Source organism: Nipponia nippon, unplaced genomic scaffold (assembly GCF_047370975.1).
Source record: "Nipponia nippon isolate SJK-2023a ecotype South Korea unplaced genomic scaffold, ASM4737097v1 scaffold_2, whole genome shotgun sequence".
Lineage (NCBI taxonomy): Eukaryota > Metazoa > Chordata > Aves > Pelecaniformes > Threskiornithidae > Nipponia > Nipponia nippon.
This window is the reverse complement of record NW_028262336.1, coordinates 11,354,332-11,369,482: the sequence shown is the minus strand read 5'-3', so window position 1 is coordinate 11,369,482 and position 15,151 is coordinate 11,354,332. Positions and strand designations below refer to the sequence as shown.

At 41.0% G+C, this 15,151-nt stretch overlaps 1 protein-coding gene across 20 annotated transcripts in view; it reads right to left on the bottom strand.

Moving 5' to 3' along the window:
* Positions 1-15,151, bottom strand: part of BBX (BBX high mobility group box domain containing) — a 150,373-nt gene that overhangs the window by 29,035 nt on the left and 106,187 nt on the right. For 16 of the 20 annotated variants that reach the window (XM_087756817.1, XM_087756814.1, XM_087756819.1 and 13 more), the window contains 5 exons: positions 14,427-14,507; positions 12,083-12,163; positions 6,715-6,795; positions 3,357-3,437; positions 318-1,236 (listed from right to left, as the gene is read on the bottom strand). In XM_087756817.1, the coding sequence (XP_087612943.1) occupies positions 318-1,236; positions 3,357-3,437; positions 6,715-6,795; positions 12,083-12,163; positions 14,427-14,507 (1,243 nt within the window). The remainder of the gene's footprint in view (positions 1-317; positions 1,237-3,356; positions 3,438-6,714; positions 6,796-12,082; positions 12,164-14,426; positions 14,508-15,151) is intronic. The other 4 variants (XM_087756808.1, XM_087756807.1, XM_087756812.1 and 1 more) reach the window with 4 other exon arrangements.

Genomic DNA, 15,151 nt, shown 5'->3' with positions numbered 1-15,151 from the left:
CATCTATCAGCAGGCTGACAAATTAACCAAAGCCTTTGGTCAAAAAGCTAAATCTCAGATCATGAAAGACAAAAAGGGAGAGGTTAAGAGCTTGTGAGGTAAGCAGGAACACAGACGGCGGCAGGACTCGAGAAGACCTGTCCTGGACCATGGAGTCCATCCCTTCCACCCGCCCCCAGCATCTCAGGCGACCAGACACAGCATTCCCATCACACATTGCTCAAACTCCAGCTTAAACACGAACTTTTGCTTTTCTCTCCCACTCCAGGCAGGCTTTTGCAGTTTGTGCTGTAAATGAAACACTCAAAGCCACCCACCTCTGTCCACGTTAGCGCGCAGAGATGTGAGCATGCCCTCTGACACCAGAGTTTTATAAAGAGCACCTTTGCAAGATCTCTCCGATTTCCTGGAGCCACAGGTTTCTATCTTTTTAACACAGTCACTGTCCTCAGTTTTGACCTGTCCTGGTAAGCTTTGGGGTACCACCTCCTCTGTTGGGGTCAGTGGTTCCACTTTAATGTTATCAGAAGCCTCACAGGGAACTTCCTTGCTGGCTGCAATACTAAGGAAATCGGGAGGCTTTGATTCTTTGGTGGTCTCCGTGGGTTTCTCCTTTGATGTCTTCTTCTCTTTTGATTTCACTTTTTTCTTTGGTGATTTTGTATCCAACATGCTTCCCTTCACATTTGAGACAGGGCGGTTTTTTTTGCGGGGAGTTTCCGCGAGTCTCTCAGCACCCCAGTCCCCCTTTGCAACGGCTTCAATTGTATACATTACACTTTCAATGTCCGACTCTGAGGACTGCCTCTTTTTACAAGGTTTCTTGGGGGTAGATTTTTCATTTGTGTGCCGGTCCAACTTATTTTTTTTCTTTTTCTTCTTTATCTTTTCTGGCTTTAGCCCGAGGATATTCATGTCAGCCATTGAAAGCTCTGGAGAACAGCACATGTGATCCTTTGCGTTATCGTTTCTCTCAAAAGCACTGCTCTCCATTGCAAGACTAGTAAAATCTCTGCATTTTGCAGTTTCTGATTCCTCAGCTTTTGTCTCATCCCGGTTTTGCATTTTCTCTCTCTCCGATTGTTCTACTTTTCCTTTACAGGAGTCTTTTAATGTTGTTTTCTCCAGTTCTTCTACTTCCATTTCCTCTGGAACTTCCCTTCCCACATCTTCCGGAGCTTCCACTTTTGTTTTCCCAGGTTCTTTCACTTTTACTCCTTCCGAAGCAAGGCACATCTAAAACGAGTTTAAAAATAGTCCCGTGAAACAAACATCACCTGTTAACATTACTTACCTATATTAACAGGAGCATTACACAGGGAATCTCTCTGGCATCTTAGTTCAGGAAAGCAAACTATGCTAAAGGACAATACTGAAAGAGACACTGAAGCCCTACTGAAACTGATGCGACGTGATGATGGCTAAGTGCTAGAATAAGGCTGGCGGGTTTTACTGCTCTAATAGAAGACTCCAACTGATCTCAGTGGTGCCTCCATGATCCTTTAAGTGCCTTTTACATAACCTGGAAACCCACTGCTAGACTGATTTTCAGAATACCCTAAATGCAACAGAACAATACAGTATCTCTCACTATTGCCACAGACAAGTTACTTGAAATCTCACATCCATACCCCCTTCAACTCCCAAATGTCCCTATATACAATTCTTTCCTCCATCTTCCAAATGGCCCTGAAGGAGGGTGGGAAAAAAAAGTTAATCAAATCTCAGTAATTGAGATTATTTTCTTTTACTTGAATGTGAAAAATAATTTGGAAGGTAGTAAAAAAGCCTTCCAAATCTTTCTTCTCATGTCACAGAATTATTTTGCAAAGAACTGCAAAGCAGCAGTGGTTGCCATGGTTATCTCCTCCTGGAGATAACATTAATGGAACCCAAAACCTTCATACTGTCTGTAGGAACAGCAATATTAAAAAAAAAAAAAAAAAAAAAAGAGCTGTAACAAGGTCCTCAAACTGCCGCGTTCCTGTAGCACTGACTTGGGAGATCCTCTCGGTTTTGGATCACCTGTAAGCTACGCTGACACTGCTACAGAGGGGCGTCCTTCACAGCACCAAGCAGTTGCCCTTGGGACTACATGCTTTCTTCTTCTTACTCTCCCTTTCAAAGCACCCAAGCTGAATTCCCAGTGTTATTTTGTTTTTAAAACAAATGCCAACCAAACAGCCACCTGGAGGAAAAAGAGATGGAAGAGGCTTGCTTTGAACCAGACATCAGGATTCCCTATCCCGCAGCTCAGCCCACGGGCCACATGGTCAGTATGGATGTACCCTCCAGATCATTGGGTTCTCTTTAGATCAATTTTAGATTTCTCAAATCAGCAAGGCATTTTTTTCCTTGCAAACTAAATACACCTCTTACACCAATATATGTATGAGCATAACACCAATGACAGAACTCTTTGGGGTAAGTTTCTGACATTCTTGCTGCACAGGGCAGAAGGCTCCTGATCCGGCTCAGGTCAAGCTAGGTTGACCACTGGAAACATCAGAGCTTGGGCAGCACAGTGTCTATGAGGAAGCAGGTTAAATTATGCAGAGGAGAACCCCACAACTATGCTGAGGTGGGTTCTTGGTACCAAGGTACTTCTGTGACTTTTTTACTGCACTGCAACGTAAACGCAGCCTGTGATTTTCAAAAGCTGAGGATCAGTCTTTAAAAATGCAACTCATTGGGCAGTAATAATATTTTGTCAATTAAACACACACCCCCCTCGCCAACAGATTTTTGTTTTCTGTATACCTTTGCTGCTTCTGCAGTAGCCAATAGTACAACATTTCAATAAGAGGCCATTGGTTTTAACTGTTCCCAGAAGGAGGATCTGCTGAGAGTATCATAAGAGTTTCTATAGAAGTTATTGACTTATTTATTCCCCACTTCAAAAAACAGTATGCATGAAAAGCAAAAATAAATGAAAATAACTAATGACCTTTAACAGGTATTTATTTGTAATGGCAATGCCCTAATCTGAGTAACAAACTAATCTAGCCCTCTCTCTCCACTCCTTGTGCTTTCCCAGCCAAACCAAACAGTCAAAACCCCAAACCCTAAAACAAGGAATTGAAACAATTTCAATGGTGATTGGAAAGTCCCTCTGCCACCAGGGCCTGGCACTTCTTCTCAGCTGCAGCACAGAATCTCAGAAACCTCTAAGTTGTTGGCTGCTCTAGGGAAATCTTGACTTGTGGCACCCAAGCCACGATAATTTATGCCTCTATAAGCAACAGTGTAATTATAACTGTAGCACTGTTCTGCCTTCCAGACTTCGGCAATCAACATCATTAACTTCTCCGCCCCACTGCACCTGTGGTAATTAGTCACCAGTATTTTAATATTACCTCTGCCAGCTGAAATAATGCTGATGTTCCACACTGTTTTGTTAAATCAGAAGGACCTGAATGGGATGTACTTGAAGAAATCTAAAGAAAAAACAGGGGGGGGGGGGGGGGGGGGAGAAGAATGTTATTTTACCAGCACAATTCTTTCATGTTTACCACACAGCTTTTGAACGGATTATTTCCTCCTTCTTCCAAAAATTCATTCATAAGATTACACACTGAAAAAGAAGTGCAGACCTGTGCATACTGCTATAAATAAAACCCTGCTCACCACTGCTCCAGTGGATAATACCACCGGACACTAAAGGCTATTTCCAGGTTTGGGGACCTTCTTGTCAGGACTCCCTTTGAGGCGCAGGATGAACTGAAGCACATGCTCTCTCACACACCAACAGACTCCAGCAGCTAAGCACCAATCTACACCAGCATGCAACCCAGCTGGAAGTGTTTTTGAAGGCTTAGTTGGACATTTGATTGCAAAATCATTTCATCGTCATAGCTTAAGAAGGTTACTCCTGTCAGGCTATGGCACTGCCTGTTGGTGTCCTATAGGACTTGTATAAAAGAGATGCTATGAAACCAAAGCAAAGTAGGAACCCTCAAGCCTTTGGTAACCTTTACTGCTCCTCAACGGTACGGGAAGCTGTCTGGCAAGCAGGTAGCTGATTATTCTCCAGCATCTTTTTCCTGTATCAGGTCACGATCCTCTTCAATAGTGTTTTGTATCAGTTTTGAGCTTGGTGTAAAGAAATGGTCTTTTTCTAAACAAATTAAAAGGATCAGTCTCAGGATTGGCCATTAGTGTGGAGAAGAAAATGTTGTGTTTTTAAGGACATATCCCATAATCTCTGATCAGGTTTGCAGGTTTCTTTAGTTGCTTCCTTAGAAAGAGGAGGAGTTCTAGGGACTGGGGAACTAAAGTGTTCACAATCTTGTAGCTCCCCTTTATCCCCCCAAACTCAGTTTTCATTGCTCTCAATCAACACGGGCCCACAAAGTCAATTTTGCAGAAATCAACCCATCATTGCCGTAAAGAAAATAAACAAAAAAGGCTAACTGTGTCTCCTGGAAGCTGCAGCTCTTCATAGCATCTCCCAAGCTCTGACCATTACAGCTCAAGTCTCCCAACGCCGCTTGCAGCCAAGCGTTGTCAGTGCTGTTAGCCCTCCGCGGCAGAAGTGGCCCTGCCTTGCAGAGGTGACGTGCACCCCCACCACTGCCTCCCGTCACTCTCATGCCTCCGCGCTGAAGGCTAAAGACAAAGTACGCATTTAGGCCCAGCAAGAGACTCAGCAGAGCTGATTGGCAACAGCCCCCCAGGCTTCAGACTGCAGAGCGGCTGCTCCAACCGTTTTTAGAAACTTAGAAATTCTCAGAATTTTTTAGAAAACAATTTAACCCACTTCTGCATTTTATTTTATCGCCATCTGTGAAATATCAAAAGGGAAGGCATAGGGAAGGGAGGAGGAAAAAAAAACAAAACAAAAAACTGGTTAATCCACACAGCAGAGACACGAAGGACGAGCAGAACAGTGTGGTGTGCTGAAGCAGACAGGCTCCCACACACCAGACCCTGCCATGCCAGCAGCATGGAGACAGCAGTCCAGTCCCCTCCAGTGCATAGCATCTGCGGTTTGGAGTTACAGCAGCACGGCACAGATGTCTGCCAAGTGAACTTGCAAACCTAAGATGCCCTCGAGGTGATAATGAACACCGTTTATTCGGGATGCTCCAAACCAGGTCCTGAACTGCTATCTGAAAACTTAAGCTGAATCTCTCACATTTTATTTATCCAATTACGATCCAACATTACAGAGATCTCCAAAACTGGGGGCAGGGGGAATCAATAGCACTAATATCCTACAAGAGCTAGAGACAAGGAGGATGTGCTTAGCACATCTGCCGTGCTTTTCTCAGTTTGAATCAGAGCCTTTAACATTCATTTTGTATATTAAATTAGACTTGTAGGAATCCACCTGAGCAATCACTGAGAGAGAGATCATGGAAACTTGTCTAACATGCAAGCGTCACACTGCCAGACTTAGCTTCACTTTTTCCGCCAATTGCAGTACAAACTCTGCACTCCTGTGGACAGGCACCTGTCCTTCCCCCGGATTAGGGCTTCACAAGCTTCACAGTCACATCACAACTTTTAATGCTGACTTCCAAAAGTCAGGCTGCACTCAGCAACAGCCTGAATCCAGAACAGCACTACTCAAAGCCTGCCGCTGTCCTGTAAGAGGACACCTCAAAAACTTCTAAATATTACCAGCCTTCCTGCTGTCCCAGGGCTGCAGTAGTCAAATGCCTTTATGGATCACTGACCACACGTGTAATCACCCTTATATAGGTACTGCTGACAACATAGCACACACCCACAAACTCTACTACTGCCAGGGACTGCCAGTAGGGTAAGGCAGGTTTTCTTCCACTCATGTAAGTTCCTATAAAGTCAAATAGTAGCATTACTATCCATGGAACAAGGCATGAAATATTTTTATTTCAGTACTTCCACATTTTCCCTGAGAGGGATTAACCTCACCAGCAAGAATATATGACTGGATGCCACTAGATGGGATCCAGAGAACCATTTTCCCCACTGAAATAGGAAGTGATTTGGAGGGGATGTGTGGAGAAGGAAGCAAAGGAAGTGTATGAGTAACGGGCTAGCGTCCTCCCTTATTTACCTGGAATGCAGCATGTATCTTCATCTTTCAATCATCAAGAATAATATTTGCACACTGAGCCTCAAAGGTTTTGGAGTGATTCATACATATCAAAGGGGAGACCTCTACAAGGTTATATTTAAGACTCACAGAGAATTTCTAAAACTGTTGGGAAACCTGACCTAGTATTCTTCATTACTGCTGACAGCTGCCAATTTCAGAACTTAATACACGGCTTCAACTTCCAACTCTTCATACAGATTCCTGATGATCTCAGAGTCTACTTTTCTCTTCTTATTCTTGGTCCCCATTCAGCAATGCACCTTCCAGTCCTTATACCAAAGCTTTACTTTTTGAATCCTGGTATTCAGCTCCTCATTAAGAGGAATGCTGTTGTCTCTTGTCTTTGCTATTGTCCTGAGCATTGTTTTTTGTTATAGTCAGAAGGCTAATTTTTCTAAAAAGCAGCGTAACTTTTTCTGTGCTGTCTACAAGAAATCATGCACATTAACAAGCGTACGAAGAAAAGGTAGGTCCCTGGGGCCATTGCCACTGACTAATGCTCTTCCTATTCCATTACTTACTGATTTATGCTTCTGGAAATACTAAGTTTGATACTAGAGCAAACCTTCCACAATTCATACTTTTTTGGGGAAAAGATACACACATCTTCCCATTGTGACACACTTTACCTCTGCCAACTGGAAGAGTGCCGACTTCCCACAGTGCTTTACTGGCTCAGGACTTGACAACTGGGAAGTATTTGATGAGATCTAGGTTTTAAATGAACAGAGGAGAAAATATTTCAGTGGCACAGAGGAAAGACAGAAAGGAAGGGAGAAAGAATGAAAAAATTAAGGAGTCAGTTAAATCAGTTACTTTTAGATCTTTCTGGCAGAAGGCCCTACTTGAGATAGGCAATCCCATCCAAGAAACATTTAACAGGCATTTAGAAGTCAGCAGGATACAAACAAATACAGAATTTCTTCCTTAGATTGGACTCATGGATTCTATTCTACGTTTGTATTGTCCACAGCTAACAGTCTATCATGTCGTGTGTTTTACGTGACTAAGTGAACAAGACATACCTGTTGCTTAAAAACATGAACTGTGGTGGTCAAGGTTAAATAAAATTCTCCTGGAAAGCCTGGGCAGTATTTCCCATTTGGTTAGATGTAGAAGAGGACCATTTGTCCTCACAGGCACTGCTTGTTTCACTTTCTTTAGTTAGAAAAAAAGAAATAAGACCTCACATCTGGAGATCAAATCTAGCCTTCTAAATAGACGTTGGTGTGCCAGCACCAGCGCTGAGTAAATAACTACCACCACACTTCAGGGAACTGCTTTTGCAGCCAAATTTTTTCTGACCTGCTTCCAAGTGCAGCATTATGAGTTCACCAACACAAGTATTAATCGTAATTTCTCATATTCGATCTTTTTTGGCATGGCATTACATGGTAATATTTGACCTGGAAGCCTTGAAAAGCCCTAAGATTAGGGGCAAGACCACGAGTGTTTCTGTGGCATCTGCCTCATCACAAAAATCACGCTTATGACCATGATCTTTCAGATTCAAAAATTATCAGCTTAGCCTTTCTCTTTAATGTTCTTCTTTTGAAGAGTTTACTTTCCAATTGTCAAGGAGATTCATTACACACCCCGCCCCCCCAATCCAGAACATCCATTTTACTGCAAGCTATTTAAAATACAGTGAACAATATTTGATTGTGCATTAATAATTTTTAGTATTAAAATAAAATAATTCAAAATCCTAGTTTTGCTTTGAGACAGTTCAGTGAACCTGCTCAGGACCCCACTGGAATAAGTGATCTTGTATACTGCACTTTGCAGGAAGAGGGCCTCAACTTTCTATCTTTCTACTGTAATAAATTCTCAGCTCTTAATGATTTTTTCAGTGCAATATGAATGGCGGAAAAGGGACAGAAAAATACCCACACACTGAAGTATAACCTGAGAACATGCAGGCATATCTTGCCTCCTCATGCACAACATAAGGAAAGAGTGAAGAATTTCGTTTTGACAACAGAATGGGTGCTCCTAACAAAATGCAAGCGAGATCCTTGTAGTACTAATAGAAAGAGAGGAATCCAACATTTCACTTCAGAAAAATTCTCTCAATAGTCAAGAAAACAAACTGCAAGAGACAAACTTCGAACGCATTCTGCCGAAGTTGCTGGCCAAACACCAGAAGCAGGAGGACGGCTGATCAATCAGCTCTCAGTGAGATTACAGATCTCATTCCCCGTCTTAACACCATCTTCCACTTTTAATTAGAATAATCAGAACCTGCAGTACTACAACCACAAATAGCCCCTTCTTATGTAGAGGTTTAACTTGGGGATCCTTAGGATCAAGTTATCATCTTTTATTACAATGCAGGTCAGCATTTTAGCTGCTATATTACATTCTAGTTTGCATAAGAAGCATGTGTCATGATACCACTTTTCATTCCCCTCCTAGAACAGGCATTTCACTTCAACACAGGTATTTAATAATTCAGGCAAACAGCAAATATATTTGTCTATTTTACGTAACGGTTTTACCTGGGAAGATTACAGATTTACCTAAGGGAAGGCTGGAAGAGAACATACTGACTAGCTCTCGCATTCCCAATTTCAAGGCATCTTGACTAAAAGTTTTTGATTCAAACCTTCTGTTCAGCACGGAAATAAACAGAAAGGGTCACCTGCAAGCCCACTCAAATTGAGTATGTGAGAATGCAGTAGGGACAAAATCATCCTCAAGCATGCATTTTTCTTAAATGATAGTAACCTGCTGGACTAGCAAAGAAAATCCCACCTTGTTGCATGCTGCATGCAATTGTTTGGTTGCTTTTTTTTTTGTTTTGGTTTGGTTTTTTGTTTGTTTTTGATTAAATCACCCAAAGAAAAATTTCAGAAAAAGCAGCTGAAAGTGAAGAGTTTGTGCTTTTTGGCTTCATTTTGTTTTTAAGATGGGTAAACTAGCAATTGTATTGCTTCCACTCTCAGGAAGCATTTTCTTAGTTTAATAACGGATGAGAGTTTAGCTAAGTAAATCTAAGAGGTACTCGTGTTTCTTCTCTATGAAGCAGTCATCACCATCTGTTCGCGTTTGCCAAACACACATCCAGTAAGACCAAGAGAGCAAGGGGTCCCATCTGCTCTGCTTCCCTCACATGGCAAGGAGGATGACAGCAACCAGCCCATGTGAGCAGACAGCTTGCAAACAGCCACCGTGCTAAGGAACACAGCCCACTGCTCAGAAATCACTGGCCTATATAATGGCTTTCCATAAAGGTACAAATGAGAAGGACGAAAGTAGGGCCGAGTATTTCCAAGATCAGAGCGGAAAGAGAAAGCCAAGAGTGTAACTTGGCAACACTCCAAATTTCAAAAAACTCTTACAAGGACATCGCATCATCTTCCAAGACCTCCAAGGCGCTTGCCTGCGCACCCGCAGGACCCAACGAAGTCTTACTCCTGGGATTTTCATTATCTGTTGTGGCAAGTTGCTGGGCAGGCCTCATTAGCCATATCCTCAACAGCTTTAATTGAAGACTATAGCACTTGGGACAGACAAACAGATGAAAGGCTAAGTGAGGCTGTAAAGAAGAAAGATTTCCATGCTATGTCTACATATAATGAGCTGTTTCTGAGTGACAGGGAACTTGTACTCCTGGGGTAAAGGTGTCCATTTTAAATTACAAGTCTACTCAATGGGATTGCTGTCTTCACAAAGAGGCACTCTTACTCACCCTGCCGCAAAGCCAGCAAAGAGAAAGGGAACATATGAAGAACACCCAGTCAGAACCAAAACTGAGCTGGGATGTCTGCCAAAAGTCTCCAGGCACATCAGACCACAGCACACTTCACATTTCTTCACAGGTCTACTTGGCTACTGGCTAAATAACTACTTTCTCTCCCTCTCTCTTTTCTTTTGTAGCACGGTACATTGCTGACAACAGCCTACTGCAAATTGCTTACCATAATTTAGCTTACTAAATGCAGTAATGCGTTCATATACAGGACCCAGTAAGAAGTGGCACAGTAAGGAACGAGATTTTTGCCAAATCTGACAAAGACACCCTGTGCAAATGAAAGCCCTTATATTTGAAAGAGCACAAGCAGCTTTAATAGCGGGGGTGGAAAGCTTAAAGAGGTTCTGTAGCATGCTCAATACTTTCCCCGGAACAACCTAAATGAAATCAGGCTGTAATCTTACAAAAATGCCATTTCTCTATTGCTATAGATACAACATGATGTTAGTCACTGCCATTAAGGTTTCACAACGACAGTATAACAGAGGAGGAATAACCATGGCCAACAAGGGTTTTTTTTTGTTTTGGTTGGGTTTTTTTTGTTTGTTTGATTGTTTTTTTTGCTTTTCCAGATTTCTGTCCCTTATTTCCAGGTACTGAAAAAAACCAAAAAAAACACACCCCCCTCCAGATTGCACACACATTTTAATATTTTTACAAGAAAAAACAGATTAACCCTGACTTTAAAACTGTCCTCTCCAGTTTCTAATTAACTTTCTAAGCACTTCTACCTAACATTTGATGATTCATACATGTACTCCAATGTGCCAAGTGAGCTGGCTCAGCGTACTGGTATGCAACTCAATGCACTGGCACATCGGTATGACGATTTTCAGGTTTGTCATTTTGTTGTTTGTTCAATTAGGAGAGGAAATGATTCTAGGTTCTGTGAAATTTTGAAAGTATGGCTAAGTAAGGTTTTACATGACAACTTGAAAATGCTGTACTAAAGGCAATTCATACCCTGTTTAACTCTGCAGACATCTAAAATTGCTGTTCAATTAAAATGTAAGATGGCTAAGATTTTTGAAACTAAGTTAACAGATTCACTTGTGCAATATTTTGCAATAAAATTCACAAGAAATGTTTTCCAGCTTATATCTTTTACTTGGTTTAAAAGGTTGGCTTCAGCACATGGCTTCACCCTGCTCAATTCCACTAATTTTCTCAAAAGAACTTTCCAAGTTACCTTGTAGCTTTCAAAAAAGGTGGCACATATGAAAACATCTTCATGATTAGAGACATTAACTCTATTCTCTCTTTTATATGGGTGTTTGTAGTCAGGTATTCTACGGCACCTGAATCAGTAAATTGTGTTTTCTTAATTGGGCCTCCTAAGAAATACATCGAGGCCCATCCTAGCCAAGCTAAAAACACACAGTACACAATTAGCTTAACATTTAACAGAAAGAAGCATGCTGTATGTAGTCAAACCTCTGTAAGCACACAGAATAACAAACAGGGTATCTTTTCATCCCATTGTGCTCCTCCACAACAGCACCAGCTCCAATCCCAGTCTTTTCAGGCTCACCCTGAATATACCTTTAGCATAACCAATTCTGCAAGCAGTACCAGACTCCCCCAAATGGACAAGAAGAGTATATGTGTGGAAAGTCAATTCATAGAGGCACATTAAACACATGGGAGAAGAAATTCTTAAAAGCAATCTTTAAGAACTCCAAGTCTTCAATACGTGGAGGAAGGAGGAGAGCTTACATACGTATGGGTAATTTATAGGCTTTATAAGTCACTACCTAATGATGTTACATATCCTTGTAGCTGTTGTGATAAGCTTCCTTTGAAGAATACTGAAGAATAACCTTCCCTGCAAGGTTATTCTTCAATGGATTCCTGCCTCTAGGGGAGTTGCCATTTTGCACTGCTGCAGCCTCTTCCATAGGCAGTGCATAGTGCCATTTCAGAATGTCTTTTATTTGTTGTTTTCCTAGTTGTAAATTAAAAGGCCATTTAGAAAATATGTCTGCAGTGGTCTTTTGGTATGGAAGGCCAGGTAATGTTCACAAGCCCAGTATCTTCTGTGCATGCTACAGCTGGTAGTACTGGCCAACATCTCACCCCATCACTGGTTATTCCCCCCACAATAACACAATGCTGTCATGAAGATAAACATCTACTGATGGAAACCCCTTATAAGATAGGGTGCTTAGCCATTCAGTGACAACTCTTACTGGTTCCTTGCTTCCTCCCATCCTCCCCCCACCATATTTCAGCCATTATACCTCAGCAAACTGAAACAACGCAGACTCCTCAGTTTGTTTTACAGCTCCCGGGACTCCAGGCTGTGATGTGCATGAAGAGATCTGTCAGGAAAACAATTATGTTTGTATTACCTAACTCTTCAGTTTCAGTATCAAACTTCAACGTGCTAAATGTCTGATCCATGACACAGAAAGACTCCTGGTATCTAAGAGCATGCAAAAGAGTCCCAGCACACCTGTACAAAGAAGAGTATCCGCTTTCCAGGAGACACATAAACGGGTGACCCATGAAATGGTGATCCTGAATTATTTTTCACAAGGAAAATCTTTCCTAGGATCACTGAAACAGGCTAAGGCTTTTTTGAACGGCTTTTATTTGCCCACTGATATGTCAAAAGAGGGTTAGCAACAAGAACTTAACACTACATTGTATTTCACAGTTCAGTGAAAGACCCGGGACTGCAGAATGGTGGTACTGACAGAGCACAAACTGCTTCTTAGCAAGGAAGGTAAGTGTGGACAGGGACACAATGCGTGCAGGTACTTTGAGATACCAGATCTATCCCAGACACTAATGTAACCGCATTTTATACTGTTTAACTTGTGTCAATTATTTTTGTTGCAAATGACACATCTGATTAATGTTAGACCTTGGTACAAGTACCAATTATTTTGCCACTGACACACGTACCTACCATGCACTGGTTACGTGCAGCCTCACTACAGGCTCTTTAATATCCTTGAGAAGTCAGACTAGCTAATATGCATTTCTAATTACTGATCATCAGTGAGCTACTTCTAAACTGGTGCAGATGAGCTTGCCCCCTGGCACCCATTGAAGTTCTTTGAGGTGTAAAGAAAAGCCAGGAGTCACAAGCCCTTAGCAAGAGCCTATCTTGCAGCCCACAATTCCTGCCTACTACCACGTGGCTCTGGCATTTTTCTGCTTGGGCACTGTAAAATGAACTGAAACAATTAAGTGAGCTGGTCTTACTCTTTGAAAGACTTAGCAGTGAAATTCAAGAAACAGACCGTTATCAAGAGGAACTATACAGAGTATGACATTGCTTAACTGACAGTATCAGTATGCAAAAGCATCTTAGAAATACTGGAAGATGGATGATGAATTATTGCCATAGAAGTATCACAAGTGACACTGCAATGAACCAATTTTAAGAAGCTTCTACGTATTGCTTTTCACTGCTGGCACACCGGGCATTTCCTCTTCCTAACAAGATAAGCCAGCAGGTTGTTTAAGAGCCTAATTACAGGTTATGTATTTCACTGTGGCCATTACCTTTAATGAGAAATAAAGGATCAGTGCTTTATTTCTAATACATTTTGAAAGCCTCAAATCTTAAGTTGGAACTCAAAGTCTTGTGGGTTGATGTTAAAACAAACAAAACCCAAACCAAATCACATTTTCTGTGTGCTAGGATTGCAATGTATCTGTTCCATAAGTGATGTTTAGGGAGGAGTATGAAGGTGCACATAGCAGTGAGTATTAAAGACATGGGAGACAGATTCACGGCTGGTGTGAAAACAAGGTAATAAAAAGAAGCCCCTGCTATGATAAAATTTCTTTCCATATGCATTTACTCAAACACCACCCAGCATCCTGTACAATCAATATTTATACAGCTAAATATTTATGTGTCACTTGATTGTGATCATTTCAAAAGTTGCAAAGATATAAACAAGCAAGTAAGGCTTGCAGAGGACCAGGATTCTTCGCAACCTCATTCTTATGGTGTTAGTTATATCAATGAAATCCATTAAAACTTGGATGAAATAGTGTATACTTTAAAACAAACAAACAAACAAACAAACCAAACAAACCCAATAACAAAACTACCACAGTTGCACTTCTAGCAATAACTGGAAATACGCTGACAAAAACGTTGTACGTTGCAAAGCTAAAGCATAGTTGCATAGAGCTATTTGGTGGTTATAGAAAAGAAGAAAATTCTGGAAATTCCAGAACTACAGTTATTTTTGATTGAGTCAGCGACTAAAGCAGCCACAATAGATAAAGGACATAATAAAACATCCAAATATACATGTTAAAACTTTAGTAAGACACTAGTTTAAAACTAAGCACAGGAATGACACGTCTCTCAATTACTGCTTAAACCACAGCTCCATTATTGCACTAGGGTTTCTACCATGTTCCTAAACATACTCTCCTGTGCTTCCAGTCTGACCTATCTACCTGATAAATGATCCAGTACCATAAACCCAAAAAGAAGAAACAAATAAAAGCATGAATTTTAGCTAAAGATTTTTAATTTCTCTTTCAGCTGAACATCAGATGCTTCCCAAAGTGAAAACACTGGGGAAGACAACCCTTTTTAAAGAAACTCACCTCTGCAAACTGAAATAATGATGACTTCTGACAGGTTTCCGTAGAATTAGTTGCATCAGATTGGCAAGTACTTGAGGAAACCTGAAACAAGGAGTGTGCAGAGTAAGACCTCAAAGGTGCTTCTTTCAAACTACGAACAACAGTGAGCAAAGCAAAATAGTGGGCAGCAGTAACAAGAAGCAGTGTTTAAGAGAAGATGGGCAATCTAATGTTTCACAGTCCTGGACAGGTTAAATCAAATTTATAGGTGAAAATGCATTCTAATGCATTTGAAAATCACCTAAGAAGAAAGACCACAAGAATACCAGGTGTCTTTTTTTTCTTTTATAATTCCAAACTTTGCCAAAGAGTTTTATGCAACAGAATAGTAAACTGATGATATTGGGCTACACACACAACTACCTTGTGTTGGTGATGCTATCACCACTGCTGTATCTGTAATTTGTACTACCATTCTGAATACGAAAATTACTTACAAACTAAAAAAAAAAAAAAAAGTTAAGGGTACCACAAGCCTCAAATTGCTCACATAATGTACCTAAACACCCATTTAGGGGTGCTTAAAAGAAACAGTGCAAGAAAGAGTCGTAACTTCTGAAATCAAAATACAATGAAATAACTGTTCAAAAATGACAGCCTTATTTGAATTAACACAAAGCTTAGCCGTACTATTCTTATTAGCCAGAAATGTGTTAATCAAGCATCATTCTGTAAAGGAATTGTAT